The sequence below is a fragment of the Gobius niger genome (assembly GCF_951799975.1).
Source record: "Gobius niger genome assembly, chromosome: 10".
NCBI classification, from domain to species: Eukaryota; Metazoa; Chordata; class Actinopteri; order Gobiiformes; family Gobiidae; genus Gobius; species Gobius niger.
Window position 1 is genome coordinate 29,647,226 of NC_136861.1, and position 22,492 is coordinate 29,669,717.

The 22,492-nt window shown below is 41.4% G+C and overlaps 1 protein-coding gene and 1 long non-coding RNA gene across 3 annotated transcripts in view; both read right to left on the minus strand.

Annotated features, from left to right (window-relative positions):
• Positions 1-2,345: 2,345 nt before the first annotated feature.
• LOC306969554 lies at positions 2,346-8,000 on the minus strand. Its single transcript, XR_013793335.1, has 3 exons — positions 7,744-8,000; positions 4,977-5,058; positions 2,346-2,465 (listed from the first exon to the last, which is right to left on the minus strand). It is a non-coding gene; the product is annotated as an uncharacterized lncRNA (long non-coding RNA).
• Positions 8,001-12,382: 4,382 nt separating this feature from the next.
• The window catches only part of LOC306968612 (cytoglobin-1-like), a 16,105-nt gene continuing 5,995 nt past the window's right edge, over positions 12,383-22,492 (minus strand). For both annotated transcript variants that reach the window (XM_079564042.1, XM_079564041.1), the window contains 2 exons: positions 14,076-14,307; positions 12,383-12,874 (listed from right to left, as the gene is read on the minus strand). In XM_079564042.1, the coding sequence (XP_079420168.1) occupies positions 12,710-12,874; positions 14,076-14,307 (397 nt within the window). In that variant the 3' untranslated portion in view covers positions 12,383-12,709. The remainder of the gene's footprint in view (positions 12,875-14,075; positions 14,308-22,492) is intronic.

A 22,492-nucleotide genomic window follows, 5' to 3' on the forward strand; every position in this document is an offset into this window, starting at 1 on the left:
GGTGCACTATGCAACCTTGTATGTAAAAAAAAAAATATATATATATATATATATATATATATTGTGGTGGTGGACAAAGAGCAGAGGAAAGCCGTTGTGGTCGACATAGCAATACCAAGCGACTTCAACATCAGGAAAAAGGAACACGAGAAACTAGAGAAATACCAGGGGCTCAGAGAAGAGCTGGAGAAAACCTGGAGGGTGAAGGCATCAGTGGTGCCCGTGGTCATTGGGGCACTCGGGGCAGTGACCCCCAAACTGGAGGAGTGGCTCCAGCAGATCCCAGGAAATACATCAGACATCTCGGTCCAGAAAAGTGCAGTTCTAGGAACAGCAAAGATACTGCGCAGAACCCTCAAGCTCCCAGGCCTCTGGTAGAGGACCCGAGCTTGGAGGAAAAAGAGACCGCCCGCGGAGGGTGAGGAAGAGTTTTATTTTTATTTTATTTTATTTTTTATATATATATATATATATATATATGTGTGTGTATTTGACCTTTCATTGACCCAGCAGATGCTTGGGTGGTTAGAATTGCAGCTTTACTTTCCATCCCGGTGCCTGTAGGATGCTCTGGGATGTGTTTTTTTAAAGGTTTAGGTAGGTATTCACTGCTGATTTAACCGCTTCCATAGCTACATATATATTCCATTCAGAAAACCTACCAGAAACCCATGCATATAGAGGCCACCACAATGGAAAGTAAAGGCTTTAAGCTAACAACCCAAGCAGCCGCTCGGTCACTGAACTGTCAAATACGCACTAATATTAACTTCTCTTTTTTACATAAAAAGTTGCACAGCAACTTTAAAATGAGTGAATAAATATATACATGTTAAAAATATGCTTTTATGTGTAAATTTCTACTTAATATCGAGTGGGTTCACTCACCCTGAGACCTGTTTTTTTAACAACACCTTGGGTAGGGCTGGGACGATACACTTTTGTCACGATCCAATACGTATCACGATACTCAAGGGCCGATCCGATACGTATTGCGATAAGTAATTATGATTTGTAATATGTTTATTTTAAAATGTGTTAAAAAAAAAAAGAGAATGGTCATGTGTCCAAAGTTTATAAACCCAATGCCATTTGACATTTATTGAAGTGCTAAGATCAAAAGTGAGTGTGTGCCTCCAAACACAAGTATTGAAAGTATCGATACTTGGTATTGCAGCACAAAGTATCGCGATCCAAATCCAACCCGATATTTTGTACCAGCCTTAGTAAAGTGAGACACAAGACTTTCTCTAAAACCATATGTTCCATTTATTTTTAATGTTATTTTGTTTTTTCACAGCAATAACCAAAGAGAAAGGTCCGCCCCGCTCTCCCCTACATCTTTGAAGTACATTTTATCATTAACACACTTGCTCTATCAAGATTCCTGAATTCCTGCTCTGTGGCGCAAATGCCAAACCAAATTCCTCGCAAAAGTATTTATGACCCAAGTCTTTTCATGCTATTATCAGACGATCATTTGAGTCAGGTCAGATAATGATCTTCACCTTCACGTACCTCTATCCCACTGACCTATGACTCTACGACTAAAAGCACTTTTTTTTACAGACATTTTCTATTCATGGTAAATTTGGGGGAGATCCTTGTCCAACGAAGCTTCCAGCAGATGACTGAATCCATACCAATCCACTAGGGACCTTGTTGTATGTAGCTCCCATCTATACTCCGCAAATGTGACTGAACAAGTTGTAGGCTATAAATGACTTTCCAATCACTTCCATTATTTCACGTGTCACCGAAATTTCGACCATGGATTCATATAGAAAGAAACTACTCAGCCTCTCTGGGCAACCTTTTGGGAACCACAGCACACCTATTCTATCCGCCCAGTCATGCGCAAAGGGAAAATTCAACATTGGCTAATTTATCGTCACCCTCCATTGCGCATATCTCACTTTCGCTACTGTGTTTTGCTTCAAATTGCAAAGCGGAGACTCGGTTTGTGAAAGTCCATGACAGCTGAAGACAAAAGAAAAGCACACTGCTCTGAGTTGTTCCTTTTATTTTTTATTCTTTTATTAAGCCACTGCACAGCAACAGACATTTTGGAGCACAACTGCATTCACCTGCATGGCATTCATTAATGAAATACAAAAAAACTGCATCACCTCTTCACTAAATCAGGCCACTTAAGAGTACAATAGCGTTTTTTTTATCCATTCAAATTCACGTCGTCGTTTCCTTTCCAATTACAGTCTACAGCGAGCGAAAGCAACACAGGCACAGCCGTCGTTCTCGTGTTCTTTGAAGAGAGCAGATTTATTGCCAAATATTTCACTTAATGCACGCTTGGGTTGACTCCCTGTATCAGCGAAGACCGGCAAAAGGCAGAAGGGGCGGGGGGGGGGGGGATGGCGATCAAAAACAAGCTGCTGCTGCCTCTTCTTGTCGATGTTTTGCGGCCCACTTTTTTGAACTCCTGGTGGGATCCTCCTTGGTCGGAGCTGTGATGTGCAGATGAAACACGGGTGGATCGATAGAGGAAAGAAAGAAAGACAGGGGGTTGAAATTGATTCTTCGATAGTTGTGGGAAAACAGAACAAAACAGGGAGTTGTCGTGGGGGGAATAATTGGCTTAAAATGACTCTTCAAATAGGAAAGGAATAGACCGGGGAGATGTGGTGGAAATGCAGAGTCATGCTGCATAAAAGAATGCGTCAACATGACTGATAAAGCAGGCACACCCGCAACCTCTTACCTCGATGCAACTGCGGAAGGACTGCCTGTTTATTTTGTTCAGAGAAGATCAAGTAAAGATTAAACCGAGTATTGCTCAACCAAGACCTAGAACCTACTTTAAAGCCGCGCAAAAAACATTTCACCCCAAACAGAATCGATACAAGCCTTCTTATCAGTATCGATACTTCACGTGAGCCCAGATCCGACTCGTGACTCTGCCGGGAGCAGGACATCGCCGACTCGTCTCCATGGAGATGTAGCTGCAGTGCTTTGACTCCAGACAGCCAGACCCGAAGTTTAAATACATTTGGTGTTTGGTTTATTACAATATGTCGGTGTCTAACTGTTCATTGGGAGGAGCATGTTTAGTGAAATAGCAACATGTCAAAGTAGAGTGTTCGGCAGTGTGGCTTTAAAGCACCAAAATTCTTGACTTTCTTAAGCTTTTGACAGTTTTGTAAAGTTCTTCTCTGCTGAAAAACATGCCAAGAAGGGGCTGGCTTTCTTTGTGTGTACAGTATAGGTAAAAACACAAGGCTGAATATATGACAGACGACTCAGACAAGCACAAATAAAACAAAGTACAACTCCAGGAACTCCTTTCCATGACGGAATATCATAAATTGGTTTACAGCTCAAATAGTTAGTAGTGGAACATGTGTTACTAAACTGCTTTCGATTCCAGTGGTAGAACACAGCAAGCATTTTTCTGAAAGGTTTTAGGTCTTGGTTGATCAACTTTGCTTCATCTAAATGTAATCCAAGCTGCAGCGATTCCATGTCGGTCAAAGGTTGGGAGCGCTATCTCATGATCAATGATTACAGCGTGATGTGAAATAGGCCGACTATCTAGACTTCAACAACCCTAACAAGATGGACGCTCCACCGCTAAATGATTTAGTATTGGCAGAGCGGCGGTATAAGCTAAATATAGGACATGCATGTCGGTTTTTCATGCATCTGTGCGTCCATAGCATGTACTGCTTACTCTACTCAATGGTCTCGAGCCCCCTTTGTTAAAGGAACAGGCCATCGTTTTTCCATAATGAGATATGTTCGTACCTGAGCTTAGACGAGTTGATCCGTACCTGTCTGGTCTTTGTGTGTGTGCTCAGTCACGTAAAAACACCAAACATGTTGTTAGGATTTAGCCTCTCCTCCTCTTCTCATGGACCCGAACAAGGGTGAAGTTAAAAGGGGTGAGCAAGCTCTTCCACGTTTCCCCTTTTTAAATAGTGAGTAGTTACACGATCCAAGTATAGTCACACAAAATCAAAAAAAGGGGTACTATTGTAAGGCTTAATATCACCTTAGGAGCACTTCGACTTTACTGCGCGGACATTGAATGCTCCTATGGTGTTATCACGCCTTACAATATAGTACCTCTTCTGATCCGCTAGAAAATCGACATGTTTAATTTTGTGTGACTAGACTTGGATTGTGTAAAGGCTCAAAGACCAGACAGCTACGCATCAACTCGTCTAAGCTCAGGCAAGAACATAATCTCAAAAACGGTGGCATGTTCCTTTAACCAGACATCATATCACATAGTTATACTCAGTGCTCAATGCTGACAAATCAATCAAATCGAAATTGCAACATTTGGATGTTTGGATTCTAAAAAGAAAGAGAAAGTTTTTGATTGAAATCGGCAAAAAGAAAACTGACAAATGTTGAAATTGCTCAATACTTGGAAGTGATTTGATTCATATTAATCGGATAATATGGCTGAAAGTACTGTCGACTGACCAACATCATGCAAATGTTTTGGAATATTGTCACCACTTTTGGACACCATCATGGTAAAATAATAAGCATAGTTTTATTGACCGTTACTGTCTCATGTGGATAAGTCCAGTAATAACAGAAATATAAGCCAAAAAAACAATTTTTAAAAAAACAGCATTTTGACAGTTACCATAGATACCACCATGGAACTCTTACACTTGCCCACCACCTAATTTCAAACAATGATGTTAAGCGATGATGTCATAACTCTACTTCAGGGTCCAACAGAACTTTAGCCCTATTCACTATAATGGGATTTCGCTGATTTTTACCTGCTGTAGAACCGACTAATAGGATCTTTATAAACATCTGATCACAAAGAAATATTACATTTACTCTGGATTTTCATTAGTATTGCTTTAACATTTAACATTTAACATGTGACATTAATTATCAAATTAAAACACAAAACTAATATAAACACTAACTAATATAAACATATGTCTAATTCTGAGATCATTAACTAAACACAGTGTTTGTTTACCGACCTGGCGTAGCCGTCATGTGTTTTCACCAGCGTCACCCTTTGACCTAGCATCAGGCACGTCATTCTCCGCGCTCTCCTTCTGCCTGTGAAGGACGACGTCAAGCGGAGAATGTTAGTGTGAGCTCGTCTGGATCGTCCAGCAGTTTTCCATCGCAGCAGAGGTTTGAAGAAGATATCGTCAATGTTGTATACGGCATCTCTGGAATCGCCCATATATGGTCATGTTTGAAAACAGTTAAGGGGGAAAACTTTCTCTAATTATTCAAAAACTGCTTTAACAAATGCTGAATAATGAATATAGAGTTCGGGAAATTCCACAGTTACCATAGAGATCTGCAATCTTTGCAGCTGTTAGCATGCATTTCCATTGACTAACATTAGCTAATATCGGTATAAAAAGTGGAGAAAATAGCCGTGGAACAACTCCGTTAGCTGCTGAGTTACTGTTGGTGGACACATCCAACTCACTGTGGTGTTCAAGTGTTTTAATGTGAACAATAACTCCAGTATTTTAACATTAAAATCTCCATTAGTTTACAATTGCTGCTATTCCCATAATGCTTAGCGATATGACTTCACATTCCCGAACTCTACAGTTTTATACTAAATAAAGATACAAAGACATGGGGAGAAGCAAAGTGGTTCAATAGCCCATAAATACATTAAAAAAACGGAGAATGGTAACATGATGCTACATGTTAGCATCGGGCTAATGCTAACGGTTAGCTAGCGCTAGCTACAACTGCCGTTTTTTCACTTCTACAGGCAAGGCAAGGCAAGGCAAGGCAAGTTTATTTGTAGAGCACAATTCATACACAAGGCAATTCAAAGTGCTTCACAGTTGCATAAATACAAGAAAACAAATAGAATCAATAAAAAACATCAACATAAAATTAATCAATTACAGTTAAAGGCGAGAGTGCAGATAAAATACTTTCAGTCATATGCATCGGTAAAAAGAAATGTTTTCAGCCTGGATTTGAACATTGTCAGAGTTGAGGCCTGTCTCACATCCTCGTGAAGACTGTTCCAGATTTTAGCTGCATGAAACTGAAACGCAGCCTCACCGTGTTTATTATTGACTCTGGGAACCACCAGGACACCCCTCCCTGAAGTTCTCAGGGCCCGAGATGGTTCATACGTCTGTAACATGTCAGAGATGTACTTTGGAGCTAAACCATGAAAAGACTTGTACACAAGCAGAGCTGGTTTAAAGTCTATTCTCTGAGTGACAGGAAGCCAGTGCAGAGACCGGAGCACTGGACTAATATGGTCGTATTTCCTGGTTCTTGTCAGGACTCGAGCACAGAACAATCTCCTGTGTGAAAATATCCACATGGGCCCGATATACACTTGACTTTATTTTTATGTGATAAGTTCATATTCCACCAGAAAATGGCTAAAAAGAGTGGAAAATTGTGTTTCCCAAAAGATTCTATTTTCCCCCTCTGCGAGGCCACGCCCCCTTCTATGACGAGATGCTGTCTGTATCTATCGCAAAATCTAAGTGTTAGTTATGGTTTTCCTAATAGGGTTTCCTAATAGTGAGTGAAAGAACAAACGAATAACTCATAATTTACGTTTGAACTTATTCTGTCCTTCATAATGTGCAGCCTAACACGCGCTGCACTAAGCGGCACGTGGAAGGGAGCTCTGCGGCGATTGTCACGGCTGTGGTTTCAGTTATTACTGCGTGTAACAGTGCCAGAGCCACATGGCATTGTTTGCATGTGCAGCGTGAGTGCACCGGGAGGGCCAGGGGCTCGGCAGATAGCACTTTAAGTCAATTAGTCGCTATAGAGCGGAGGGTTGTGGCACTCACCCTCCATCAGCGCCTCTATTCACGAAAGCGAAATGCTCGGTTGCCACGTATCGAGCCACTTAAACTTCACATGGTTGCTCAGGGCAAACCTCCAAACAATTACACACGGATTGTAAATCGATGATGCACTCGTTTGACCCGGTGCGTGGCCAAAATGTGGGGAGAATATTCTGTCGTAACCAGGGGTGAATATGGAACTCGCGGTAGAGCCGTTTTGCTGATTGCCTTTTAGACTGCATGAGCACAAGGAAGAGTGTGGGAGAGTGTGACCACCTCGCGAAGCCTTCTCCAGCACAACCTAAAGATTCTCAATGGGGATAAGATCTGGATTCTGGTGGTTAATCCATGAGTGAAAATGACCCATGCCTGAACCACTCTTAATTCCACTCTGGAATAAGCCCACGGCATCAGGGAAGAAGAAATCCATTGACGGAGTAACCTGGTCATTCGAGATGGTAAACGGCTGATCTCAATCTTTGGGAACATAGTTTTGCTAAACCAAGACCTGACCAACTGCAGCAACTCCAGATCATAACAGTTAAACCCAGGTGCCAACGTTTGTTTCGTCAATCAATGCAGTACGTGATTCAGTTCCCATCACGTCCAGTCATAGTCTTCATCTTGGTAGAGTGACTGTTCGTTTCTGACAGTCATAGAGGTCAAGCAGTGTGAATTGGTTTGAGGAGTGACGGAACATTACATCGGATTTGACTTTGCTGCATAAAATCAGCTGCTGTTTGTGGTTCTCAACTGGTGTAAAGGCCACCTTGATTCCGTAACCCTCCAAAGGACATTTATCCCAAAAGTAAAGTGTTCTGTTGTCTGTCAAGACCCGACAGATTCATCAGCCCCTTCCCGACACACCAGTTGAGAACCGCTGAAATGCATACAGGTGCATAATCCACAAATCACATAAGACCATTGCGTGATGACCAAGTTTACTCACGGCCGGATCTTGTTGGAGAAGAAGAGCTGTCTCACGATGAGGCCGATGCTGGTTAGAACCATCATCGTGGTGCACATGGTTGGAGCCGAGGGGGAAGAGAGAGAGCTGCTTATCGCCCGGAGACCTGTTCTTCCATGGAAAACGCTTGAATGGCGAGGTGCAACAGTGCGACTATTCCCGTCTCTCCACTTGGCTGCCACTCACGACGGGGGGGATTAGCCGAGAGGGATTAGCCTGGATCAAGGAGGGGGGTTAACACTCACTGGCAGCATGGGGAGGTAAACAGAGCAGGCTGTGGGTTTTCTATTCTGAAAACAGCCATCTCACCCGCTGCCGCGTAGGTAAAGCTGCACGGATTCTGGGGGAAGTGTCTAATTTTTCTGACAAGTATTGCGAAACAGATTTACGATTCGTGGAGATTCGGTCTGCGGTGTGCATTTTGAACGTGTCCCAAAAGCATTAGCATTTTGAGAGAAGACTGGTCTAAACTAAAAACGAAACTTCTGGACGCAATGTGACTCCATGGAGGCATTACCAAATGTAAAGACACTTTAGACACTTTGAATTGTCATGATTGGTAAATGTGAAAAGGTTGCAGTTATTTAGGAAGCTTACTGTCTTAAACAGGGAGTCTGATAAAAGTCTGCAAAATATCACCAAGATTTATAACAGCAAAGAAAAGTTGAGACAAATATTTTCAAGGACAACATAGTGTGGAAATGTGTATTTTTATGCATGCATTTATGAAATACTATAATATGTTGTTTAGCTTAAAGGAACAGGCCACCGTTTTCCCATACTGAGATATGTTCTTACCTGAGCTTAGACGAGTTGATGCGTATCTGTCTGGTCTTTATGCGTGCCCTCAGTCATGCAAAACAATCAAAGATGTTGTGAGCATTTGGCCTCTCCCAGCATATTCCTATAGCTCCAAACGGGGGAGAAGTACCGCGCTCTTTCACGGGCACGCACAAAGACCAGACAGGTACGTATCAACTCGTCTAAGCTCAGGTAAGAACATATCTCAGTATGTAAAAACGGTGGCCTGTTCCTTTAAAATGACATAGTAGTTCTCTGGTATTACAATGTTATGAGATGTATGTGACCTGCTTATTGACCTGAGTTGAAGTCGTAAAGTTGTAGCAGTCATCTGATGCAAGATGTTTATTTAGCGTCCTTTTGATAAAGCTTTGTTATGCTTTGTTTTAGGGTATTAAAACCAGCCTCTGTGCTGTCATGTCAGCACTTGCAGACTTCTCCATACGCCATGCTGTCCTTATGGGTTAATAAAGGCTTTAAGAACTACTTTGCTTCTTAGCATTATTTGTTAGCCATAACATCTACAAAAGGGAAGTCATTTTCCAGGTTGTGGCTCAGACCAGTTTGGAAATAAATCTAAAGGGACTCTCTCGTACCTTCACAATCCCCAGACTTGTCTTCAGTAGAGTCCTAAATAATGTGCAGCCTCCAGTAGTTGTGCTTGTGTCCTCAAAAGCAGCCAAAGCAATTCAAATTACATTTCAGATTTAGGGCGAGTTTGCTCTCTTAACTGTGTTTCAATTTGAAACACATAAATTGCAAAGTCTCCACCAAAAGGTGTTGAAGTACAGCAATAGCATCGTTTCTTCAAAGATTTATAAGGATAATTTCAAGAGCTATTTTCTCACTTAAAGAAGCATCTACGGGGACCAGACTTCCCCAGTGTTGTACTTAAAGGTGCATTATGCAAGTTTTTATGAGAAAAAAAAAGTTGATATTTGTGCTTGTTTGACCTTGTAGTGACCCAGCTGCTGTATGAGAGGTCAGCATGGCACCTTTACTCTCCATCGCAGTGGTCTGTAGGATGATCTAGGATCAGTTGTTTGGAAGGTTTTCACTGCTGACGGAGCCTCTCACCAGAAAACCTTCAAAACAATTGATCCTGGAGCGTTGTAGAGCCCACTATAATGGAAAGCAAAGGCACCATGCTGGCCATTCATACAGCCGCTGGATCACTACAAGGTCAAACACACACAAATATCAACTTTTTTGGGGCATAAAAAGTTCCATAATGCACCTTTAACAAGATTTAGATTTCCTTCTTTTCAGATGGATTTTTCAATATCACATTACTAACCTGATGTATTACAAACCAGACCATTCAAAAAAAAAATAATAATAATAATTCCCAGTATTCAGCTGCAGTGTTGAGGCTAATTTCAAAACACAAATCCAGAAAAATCATCACCATAAAGCCCTGCCACAATCACATCACTGCAGCCGCCGTTCACACCGTGACTATCATCCCTGCGGCTCGACGAGTGCTGTACGATGGAGGAAATCCTATTCAAACTGAATATGAGTGGCACTTAGCACACACAGCAGTGATTTCGAATTCATTCACCCAGGCTATTATCCTCGATTGTATTTAATCATTAATACTCTCTTATTGGCGAAACGATAGGCCATTCTTTGCAAGAATTTCAATAAGCTCGCCATTATGTTGCGCTCCGACCGAAAATAGGACCCAATAGGATCATTGTAGAAGATATTACTAGGCTGTTTCTAAAAATACCAGGCTCTGTAATGACATCCCCCTGGGCTCGCTGCGCCCATCCTGCCATATATTAAGAAAAGAAAAGCCATAGTGGGATAAATGGAGGTAAAAATAGACACCTCCAAGCCACTTTTATAATTAGCACTGCTGACTCAAGTGGAGAATAGGGGATCAGTAGGGCACGTTAAAGTAAGAAAAAGGCCTATTAGCACATTGAGATAAAAAGCACACTGGATTCTGGCTGCTTTTATATACGGTGTTTAATACATATACAAAGGATAATGTAAAAATGTACAATCGTCACTATTGTTCAATATAAATGTGTGGGATAAACATCTCTAATAGGAAAACGTCACAATAAGGTTTTAAGAATGGTATATACATGGCAGTTTCTAGATATACACATTCAATAGAAGGCACATCCACGTCCTATTTATTCCCCCCACTCTTTCCCACAACTTTGTCCCTTCTTCTAAATAGATTGGTCCCAAACTATGGTAGACGGTGGCAGTTTTAACAGTATGTACGTGCTGCTAGGCTATGGTACCTACTCATATTATTGTTACATTAGATTATTGTATATGCATAATAATCATCCAGCTTCATCTAATGTTACATAAAACTATAATTTATTCATAGTTTTCTGGTGAAATCATTGGAGGGCAGCTCACCGCTGTGTGAAGCACTGTTCACGCATGTAAGCAACGCATGACCAACATTATGCTGCGTTTCAGGCAACTGGTCAATTTATTACGAGAGAGATCAGCGTGGTCCGACTTCAGGTATGAATTGACAACAACAATAGCGGCCCACACAAAGAAGTGGAGCTGAATGATAAAACTGAACCACTGCATCAGTATGAACCTTTGTCATGGGTCACAGCCTTCAATAAAACCTTGTTTAGCATGTTTTCAATGATCTTGTATGTTTCTATTCCATAGTCAAACCTTGGATTCAGGAGAAAGGAACAATGCGGTTTTCGTCCCGGTCGCAGCACACTGGACCAACTCATCCATCGGGTGCTTGAGGGTTCGTGGTGGTTTCCCCTCTTCAGGTCGGTGGAGAGTCCTTGCCTCAAGAGGAGGAGTTCAAGTATCTCGGGGTCTTGTTCACGAGTGAGGGACGGATGGAGCGTGAGATCGATAGACGGATCAGTGCGGCGTTGGCAGTGATGCGGTCGCTGTATCGGACTGTTGTGGTGAAGAGGGAGCTGAGTTCTCGATTTACCGATCGATCTACGTTCCTACCCTCTCCTATGATCAGGGTAATGACTGAAAGGACGAGATCGCTGACACATGACACAGGCGGCCGAAATGAGTTTCCTTCGCAGGGTGGCTGAGCGCACCCTTAGAGATAGGGTGACGAGCTCAGATACCTGGGAGGAGCTCGGAGTAGTCGCTGCTCCTTCACGTCAAAAGGAGCAGCTGAGGTGGCTCGGGCATCTGGTCGGGAGGTGTTCCAGTCATGTCCTAGTGGGAAGAGGCCTCGTGGAAGACCCAGGACACGCTGGTGGGTCTTTGTCTCCGAGCTGGCCTGGTGTCGCCTCAGGGTCCCCCCAGAGCAGCTGGAGGAGGTGCGCGTGGATCGAGAAGTCTGGACATCTCTGCTGAGACTGCTGCCTCCGCGACCCGGAAGGTTGGGGGGGGGAGTGGGAGAAATTGGATGGATGGATGGATGATTGTACGATGTTGGCATTTCATTTGCCAATAGTTAAACCATTAGTCATGCCATTTACATAAGAGTTCATTTGGCTCGAACGCTCTGATGCCGAATCTCGTAACTTTCAAGTAGGAATTACAGTATACCAGTTACCAATTGCCAGGAAAGCAGCATTAAATACACAAAGTAGCATTAGTTAACTATACGAACGTTAGTCACACTAATTGTTGAAAAACAAAGCTCGGGTTTGTGTCATCAACACCGCTAAGTATTCTGGGGAAAGGGGTACATATCAGTATGATAAACCAATGGAGATCTTAAAATGTTAAATTCTGAAGTTATGGCTCACATAAATGCATTTGGACACTACATTTTGTTGATATATTTACCACTACTGACCTGGAGGCTATGAAGATGTTCCACTGCTTTTCTGTACTTTAAAAAAAATGTATTTTTATATTATTTTCTAACAAATGTTGGACAATGTTTGCTGGTTCCCCCTAAAATGACAGATTTCCAACATTAATTTCATACATTCGATCCCAAACTCCACTCGATATATGGTATAGTGGTTTGCCTAAAAGACATAACTGCTATGTGGTACAAGTATAGTCCATTGCTATGGTTACTGCCCCTCAAGTGATGTCACTGAAAACTATGAATTCATTTTGTCAGATACATTGCGTCTCGTAAAAGATCAAAGTGAAGTCGATCCCTTCAGTATGAGGCCATTCAAATGTCTCTGTGAGTTACACAATCCCAGCAGGGAGGTCACCCGCTCGATGTGGATAGTTTGGTCCAGCCCACTTCCTCGTACACAGCGGAGATGCCACAGTAGACCGTGGCCAGCAGCTTGGTCCATGCTGCACCCACTTCCGGGGTCACCACCTGCGGGAACGCCTCTCCCAGGACTTCCAGGATCACCCCGCTCAGAATCTGGATCGCACAAGAACAAGGGCAGGATGTAAATAAACATGTCCGACTCAGGCTTTGGAACAATTTCCAGACAGCTTATGCGGATTACATTATTAGTGCATTAAAACAATATACATAATGAGTTCACATGACATCATAAAATGTACTATTATTTAAATGCATATTTTCTGATGTTGCATTCTTGTTACTGATGACATAATATAATTTATGAATATGAATTTGATTGGATGTTTTTCTAACCTCATTTTTTAAGTCATTCTGTTTAGAGACAAGCTTTTTAACATAATGAATTGCTCTGTTCAAACAGGGTCGTTCCTGCTGCCATCTAGATCTCAATGATTTCAGCAATTTTAGATCAGTAGCCAACAAAAAAAAACATTTTTAGATTAAACTATGATTCACAAAAGTGAACAGTGTTGGTTCTACTGGATCTAAGCACTATCTTTGATACAGTGGACCACACATTTGACCTGGTAAAAATGCACAGCGGCAGAGCCCTGCAGAGCCCATAAAATTACATGTGGTGTACCCCAGGGTTCAATTTTAGGGCCAGTGCTTTTTAACCTGTATATGCTCCCTCTTGGCGATATCATCAGGAGACATGGACTCAACTTTCACAGTTACGCTGATGATACACAGTTGTGCATCTCTGTGTCTCCTGATGACACCAGGCCAATGGATGCACCTTTTAACTGCATTTTAGGTTTCATATCCTGGATGGCAGAAAACTTTCTCCAGCTTAATTTGGGCTGAATCCATCCTCACAGGTGAAAAACCTGAGCTTTCACAGTGGATGTGCTCTGGTTACACAAATGGAAACACATAGCACTTCTTCCTTACTACACTACCAGGGCTGCGTAACATGAGAAAATAATTGCTTTGATATTGCGCTAATAATATTATTGTGATTTTTTTTACTAGAACCATTTCATCACAGAACTAAACAGCGCTCTTGCACATTTCTAAATTGTCATATGTTTTGATTTAGGCTATGTTAGCAAAACATGTCCCAACTCTCACTGCCTTGTGCAACTCTGATGCAATATCGATATTGCATCGTACAATACTGTGATAACTATAATTTGATGTTGTATGGTGCAGCCCAATACGCTACTCTATTTTATGTTTTAAAATATCAAATGTACATGTAAAATGTCCAAAGCCAAGTATGTAACACTACACAAACGCTAGAACTTCTCACCTTGAAATAGACTGGATCCACCTTGTGTCTTAGAGCGTGTGCCTTCCCCAACGACTTGAGCACGGACGCCACCTTCTCGGCGTTCTCCAGGCTCTCCACCAGGGTGTTGAGGGCGTTCATGACCCGCTGAGCGTGCTTCCTCAGCTGGGCACTTTTCTCCAGCTCCTCGGCCTCCTCGACGTGCTTGAACTGGCTGAAGTACTGCTTGGACGAGGGGAAGTTGACAAACAGCCTGTGAAAAGGGAAAGGAAGAGAGAGGGAGATAAATGTAAGCAGGAGCAGCTGCTGAGAGGCTCTGCAGATCGGCCAGTTATTTGGCTAAAAAACGAGGATCGGAGCTGGCAAGAGACCACGGGCAGACACCACGTCGCAGACTTGCTTGCTGTAGTTTTGTGTTGTAGAATTGTTATCTAGGCACGGAGAGGCATTCATCAAAATCAAATCGCAGAGGTGCTATTTGGTCGCAATAAGCAAATCGCAAAGACAGCACTTATATTCCACTCCAGAGAACACAATATCCTTATTTTTATAGAAAACCAGTGGTAAGTAGTAATTTTTTTTGGCTATATTTTTGTGTGCTTTCTGTTGTGACTCTGCATTAATGATTTGGCTCTGAGGATCTGTAAAAAAAAAATCTATATATAATACAATATATTTATTTACACATCAGTATGTCAGAAATGCTATATCAATATCTTAAATTAAAGCCAATGTCAGCTCAAGTTAGACCTGCAGTTTGGCCATGAACACAAGATGGCGCTGTCCATCCCGAGTTCCTGAATGAGGTGAACAATAATAGGACCTCAGCTGACCTCAGAGTTTGCAGAATTTTTACAACATTACTTGACATGGCAGGTTCGGGTGGACATACAGAAGGAACTTAGAGGACGTCAGTCATTTTAACGTTTATCTTAGGTTCACGATTATTCTTATCCCGTGCGAATAGGGTTTATAGAAATATTTTTACATCAAAAAGAATTAGCTGCTGTAGTGCCATCTCACAAAAGCAAACATAAGGGATGTGACAAATTCAAGTGTTCAGATGGAAAAGTGAGTTCTGAAAAGTGGCCCAGTAGTTAAGGAAGTCCATCTGCTCTTTTGTGTACTTTTTAATGTACTTGTTATTATTAAATCATAGACTGTAAATTAAGAATGGACTAAGTGAGGGTGTGTTCCCCCATAGGGCTCAGCGTCGGCTAACTGAAGCTTGTTTATGCTAGCAAGTTAGCTGGGCTTTTGGAGCTAGCTAGAAAAGGGCAAAAATAAATAATACAATGTTGCGAGACAAATGACAAGTGTAAAATAATGACTCAAAGAGAGGCAAAAAAGAGCATGGAACCTTTGGAGCCTGCGCCAATTTGTTTGTGGGCTTCAGGAAGGAGGAGGCCATAACTAGTCCATTCTTATTTACAGTATATGGGTTTTAAAGGTTACTCTATGGCATTGTTGCCTTTTCATAACCAAATAGATTGACCATGACATTTAATTTAAAACAGTCACCCCCAAACTATCATTCTTGTCTTGTTTCAGCCACTCTTGATTGAATTGAATGGTTGAATTATAATACTTGACTGATTTATTCATGTATTTAGGCACTGATTTGTTTGTTTATGGACAAGGACAATGCACAGATATCACTCTCAAAAGAGGAAAAAATGCTCCACACCGGATTTTAACTCCGAGCTCAATTCCGTCTGAAGTCCTTGGGTAGACAGACACACAAGCAGAAAAGTATTTACAAGAAAACAAATGTTTTATCACCTTTCCAATTCATCAGCTGCCCTGAAAATACCTCAGCTAACGTCAATATAAAGTACAAAATACATTTGTCATAACATTACCCTCTTCAGAGCTACATCCAGAATCTGAAAGAAAGGACATTAATTTGAGAAGGAACAGTCCTGGACATTAGTAAAGTGGAGAGGTCACTGACATTTAGCAGTTTCTTCTCATCATTCCAATCATTTCAACATTTTTTCTAAGTCGAAAAAATGCAGATGTGCAGAGTGCAGTACGTGACATGCAGATATCATGTAAAAGGTCAATTTGTGATTCGAGGTAGATGAAACGAAAATCTACAGGTCATGGCAAAGGTTAACGGTTCGAAACCAGAAACCCATGCATTCTTACCATTCCATTGGGCAAGACACTTAACCCATTTGTGCCCCAGGACGACTCTGGCGTGCGATTGTTGGTGTTGTTTGGTTTTTCATTCAACTTCACAAAGCCAAAAACCCAAACAAACACAAGATACAGTGTTTTCTTCAATTTTGTGACACCGGGTTTTAAAAAATTCAAAGGATAAAAATTACGTTACAAACTTTAATTTATATAATGTGTTTAGAAATGGGTGTTTCTTTGTGATAAGTCGCCGGACGGCCATTGCTCCTTAGCGGCGTCGAAGGATGGGTCAAATGCAGAGGAAAGTAAATATAAGGTTCCCTGCCAAATGTCTAAAGTGTCTAAAAACATTCGGAAATTGATTGCCAAACTACGTATTCCCCCCTATTCTATCTGAGCCTTATTCATTATTTAACTGTGGTCTTTCCAGAGAATTGCTGTGAAGGCAGTCCAAAACCTACAAGAGCCTGCTTGCTCTTGGGGCGTATACTCAGTGGAAATTGAAAAGAGAATATTAAGGAAATGTGGACTTAAAACATACACAGCTGGCTACCAGACAAAGCAGCACTTTAGTGACTCCAGCTTCCCTAATCCAAAGCAGATATTACGACTTCGGCTTGCAACAACACGCATCTCAACGAACTCCCAAAGACTTAACGTGGCTAAAAACACCTCTCGTAGCAGAGAAGGAAACTCAATATCATGCTTTTATTCAGTCTTTGACAGCTACTTTACACCCTTTAGCCTTGATGCTTTTTGTAGAATAACTTAAAATAATGTATCTAATATGTCATGTTTCAGGATATTACAAAATGCAGTCACACAATCGACCAGCAGGGCGCACACTTCCTCCTTTTGTTCATTAGTAACCGGCAGCAGTGCACAACACATCTCAAAAGTTATAAAAGTAAATAAACATAAAAATGACAGACAAGATCAGGGCCTGTTTGGGAAAAGTGTCCCGACGGTTATTAAACAGAAAGGAGCAGTTAATTTTGTGCGATAGAGGACCTTTTCTATGAGATTCCAACAATGTAACATAATAAAAGCTCGACAGTCAGTGCATGGTAATGGTAATACATAAACTCTCCTGTACTGTATACAAAAAGTGCTAATTCAGACCAAACAACGTTGCAACCCACTCAATCTCACACATAGCATGCCGCCTTCCCCTCTTTCAACATAACTATTGACTCGAGAGCAGTCGCCCGCTAAACTTTCTATTATCTAGGTGTCGAGTGTCGTGTCCACACGCTGAATCACGCTGTCCTCTGTGCAAACAACCTGATTGCATGTCAAATATGTGTTTTGTTTCCCCCCCTTCTCTCCTGTCCCTGTTTGACTCCAGAGGCACAAATTGACCCTGGCAGGAATTTGCCGACAGAAAGCCTAAAATGCCCCTCCCATAAGCCCGGGAGCAGAGCCAATGCATTTGGATGTGGGTAATCCTTGTTTCCTTAACATCGAGGAAACAACTTAACATCGAGGAAAGAAATCTTGCTTTAGCACTTTCGCGTAGACCTCCTTTATATATCGATCTTCTCACAAATGCTTATGCTTTTGAACATAGCGCATTGTGAGCTGTATTCATTTCACATCTAAGAATGCAATATTTTTCAGAAAAATTGCCATGAGAACTTTGTATTTAAAGGAGAATTATGCAACTTTTTATGTGGAAAAAAAAGTTGATATTTGTGCATAGGTTTTCTGGAGAGCAGGATCCATCAACAGTGAAAACCTTCCAAACAGTTGATCCTGACGCGGCCTAGAAACCAATGTGATAGAAAGTAAAGGCGCCATGCTGACCACCCATACAGCTGCTGGGTCACTACCAGGTCAAATGCACACAAATATCAACCTTTTTTCTTCGACATAAAAAGTTGCATAATGCAGCTTTAAAAGCACATGACGGAACATTCCAGGTGAAATGGACCGTTTTGAATAGAGCGTTCTATCCCCATGTTTGTGAAGGCTCTCATTCATCCAGGAAGTATGACAATTTAATCTTCACTACGTGTTCTATCACTATTCAAATGAATGGTGAAGCCAGGTGCTATATTGATGTATGGCATGGTCCTAAAAGGACAGTGCCTTCATAAATTCATCATATTTCTCCCGAGGCTTTGACCTCACCTAAATCTGGTCAATGGGTTGACGGCAGCTGAAAACATCTGTATCTTTCTTCATTTGCGATGTTTGACGGCTAAACGCTAGCGGCTGTAGGAAAAATACACTGAACAACCTAATGGACTGCCGAAGTAGTTGGCTTGCTAATTGTCCGCATACCTTAGGATCGGTTGCTGCTTCTCCTTTTTTAATTTCTATGGTTGTAAAACTGGACACATAAAGTATTTGGACACTTGCAATAGCACATTTGGACATGTTTGGTCACCTGATAACTGCAACATCTCCATAGAGACGAGCTGGTGATGTGCCACACCCTGCAAAGCTACAAGTCAGGTCACACACTTGATTATAGATATGTTTTCATCAATACAACATGCATAACAAAATTAATGCTTGTATTTTATGGTATTTGATGAAATGTTACACAGTTCGGCTTTAACTTAACTGAAACTTTATTTGTATTCCTCTAGTTTAACTTTATTGTACTGTATATATTTTTCAGGATCATTCTGTTTTAACGGCCCAAATTAGAAAAGGTTTTCAGGTAGATAAACACAAATGAAAGTTAACCTTTATTGTTTAGCCTTAACTTCACTTTCAGTACATTTGCAGTTGTGTTCCTTGTTTCTTTATTTTCCTTTATGTGACACTTTTAGCTTCACTTAATGGCTTTAAACTTTCTTCCACTTGTTTCTAATAAGTTTAGTACGTGATTCGGGATGGAGGCGTGATGACCTCTTTGGGCGTCGAAGGGTGGAGAGCGTTCGAACAAATTTAATGAGAAAATTTAAATAGTCATTTGGAGTCCTAATCCTCTCCTTAACTGAAGAAGTGCTCTTCAATTAGAAACGGCAATCGCTCGCAACTTCGCATTTCACGTCCTCAGCTGCCCCCAGGACAAAGTTAAAAGCCTCGCTGACAAGAAAATTCGCCATGCGTCGACTTCACAGCTCAAGTTTCACATTTCTCACCCCCTATGGGGTTTTGGAAGGATAGACGCGCTTTCGAGTGTTGTGTAGAAAAAGAGACAAGTTCCTAGAATGACAACGCTAGTATTTTTCCCATCATGCCTGTGAAAAAAACAAAGCAAATGTTTCAGAAGGCAGTCACTGGGTTTGAGCTCCTACCACAGCTTTTCACTATTGTTTAATCTGAGCTCATTTCAACTGGAATCAGCATCAGCATCAAATCTACTCGCAATTACAAAGTTTGTAAGAATAATTGCAATTACAGAATTTATGATTCAACCCAAATCGAAACAATGTACGTTTTCAAAACGCTTGTTATTTGATTTTCAATTTTGTAAAGAAAGAAATATTAATAAATCAAGATTAAAGTAATGACTATTTGAAAGGAAAATTAAATATTAAAGGGGCTAGATGCAAGTTAGCCATTTTATGCTCACTACTGCCACCTCAGGTCATACATGTAGCTGCACCTTCTATATTAAGCTTGTGCGTGACGGCACTTCGGACCCAAAGTTTGACATTGACATTGTTGGAACATGTAGGGGAGGAAAATACATAATTTTGACATTTTTAAACTCTGTATAGTCCCTTTAAGTTCTGCTACCTAGCACAAAAATCATGGATTTCGGAAAATATTTGTAGAGATCTAAACTACAGGGTTAAAAGGACGACTCGGAGATCGTCATTTTCTTTGTTTGCCAAATGCTGTTGTCGCTAAGGCTAGGACAAAATATCAGGTCGGACTTGGATCGCAATACTTTGTGCTGCAATACCAAGAATTGATACTTTATCGAGATTGCAATACTTTCAATACTTATGTTTGGAGTCATTTTCATCACACAGTCCTTTGTTTTCCAGTAAGTTACACAGCACTTTGTTACATTTTGTGTTAATGCACTTTTCAATCTCAACACCAGTAAATGTCAAATGGCATTTGGTTTATAAACTTTGGACTTGTGACTGTTTACACATATTAAGGTAAACATATTACTTATTATTACAATACATATCGGATCGGCCCCTGAGTATCGTGATACGTATCAGATCGTGACAAAAGTGGATGGTTCCAGCCCTAGTTGTCTGTTCAATCACAAAAAATATATACAATGGGTGCCTCTGGGCTGGACTCGGCTGCAAAAGAGATCCTGAAATATTAGTGAGATTTTCCAGGATGCATTAAAGTAAATAAGCATTATCTATTCTAAGTTGGTAATTGTGATCATCCGGCACAAAATGCTGCACCCACTGATCACGGTAGTATGTTGTTTTACTACTCTGCCTGTTCCACAAAAAACAATTATAAAGGATTATAAAGGTACATCATGTCAAGCAATAAAACATGACTGACAGGCAAAAGCTGCCGCGGTAACCTACTTTTTACTTCTTATCCATTTTGGACACATTTTTGCCATTAACAACATACCCAGGCATTAGTGCATACCACCCAAAATCTGAACCAACTAGAGCGATAAACTGGTGATTTCAAGGTCTGATTGCAGGTGATGGATTCGTGTTGCCGAGCCATCTATGCGAGCATTTAAAAATACTCGATAAGGGAAGGGAGTCTCATCTCGCAGCCCAAGGTGTATGACTGATGGATTTGAGTGTTTACCCACCAGCACCGGTGTGATAAATGGGATTAAGAGGGAGAGGAGAGGTGAGGCGATGGGAGAATGCAGAAATATAGCTCGATTTCGAAGAAGGAGAGCTCATATTTTATGACGTGTACATTCTCAGTAAGCCTGCGTGATGTGATTTAGGTTGAAGTCGTGTTAAATCTTGTAAGAAGTTTAGGTGGTTCAGGTAGTCATGTGGCAAGGAGGCTAAATTGGGCATAGTTCTTGGCTTTTCCTTTCAAGGGCTAAACAAGTCTTTGCAATTGTAAGGTTCAGTAACATGCACTATCCAGGCTTTAGAACAGATTTTGCACACCAGAGCTTTGGTATTTTTGTCATAACTTAAAATAATGTATGCATCTGGAAAATGTCCTACTTACAGCTGTAATAAAATGTAGTTATAGGAAGGAGGGTGCAAACCGGCCCCTGCAACGTTTTTTTTTTTCTTTTCTTTTCTGCAAACTGCATTTGTTTTTCCTGTGCTCCACATTGTTTTACTGGATACTTTTGTACATCTTTACTGTGTTTTTGTGAAGTCAGTGGATTTTTATGGCAGAGTATGAAGGACCCAGCTTTTTCAAAAGTAAACAAACAGCTAGCGTATGAGCTGAAGAAGACCTACACATTTCTTCTTTTGAAACACTAAAGAGGCACCGAACGAGGACAAACAAGGAGGTATCCGGGGAAGACTCGCAGCTAAGCCACACAAACCTTCTATCCCTATTACTGTTCTGACAAATGTTCATTCACTTGAGAACAAGTTGGATTATACTCGTCTGCTACGCTCTTCCCAGAAGATGGTGAAAGTCTGTTTTGGAGCGGAGGGAGCTGCGCAGGAGGAAGAGAAAGGAGGAGGTGCTGACTCGTGCAGGACACCACGCCCTGAAACAGGGACAAACCCAGGAACCCAGGTGCACCATTTCAGAGGATCGGAGGAGACTGAAGGCAGTACTCCGGTTTCCCCTACCTCCAAAAACATGCTGGTCAGGTTGGCCCACAATGAGGACAATGTCGTTGTACAATAGGACAACGACAAATAAAGCACTTACTTAAATCGCTGATAGCCATGATTAAACAGGCTGCAGAGAAGAAAGTTTCATCCGCTTTGTCGACCTCTGGCTGTGGCCAAAGCGAGCTAACCCGTGTCTGATGTGACGTGAACAGACTGGTGGCCTCTGACAGTGGACAGTCCTCACTATTGATCATACGGGTTTAGTATTTTACAACAAAACTTTTCTATTCTATAACAGATTGGTACCTCTGAATGATTCCATAAGTCCCACCAGAAGGCAGTATTTGTACACATTTGTTTTCATCGCGGCCTACAAAAGTTTTAATGACGATCTGTAGAGCGTGCTCCTCCGTGGGGGCGCCACCCACAACAAATGCGGGTGTGTGTGCGGTGAAAACAGAAAGGTCTGCAGGGTAGAGTCGATACGTGCATGTAGATCGGGTGTGGAATGACGGCGATACAGAATCAGAGCAAGTTTTGTGAAGGTGTCTGGACTCTAAACTCTAAAACTCTAAAATGTATGGATTACTTCATAGGATGACGTTTAAAAGTGTGCAAGAGAGAGCAAATCCA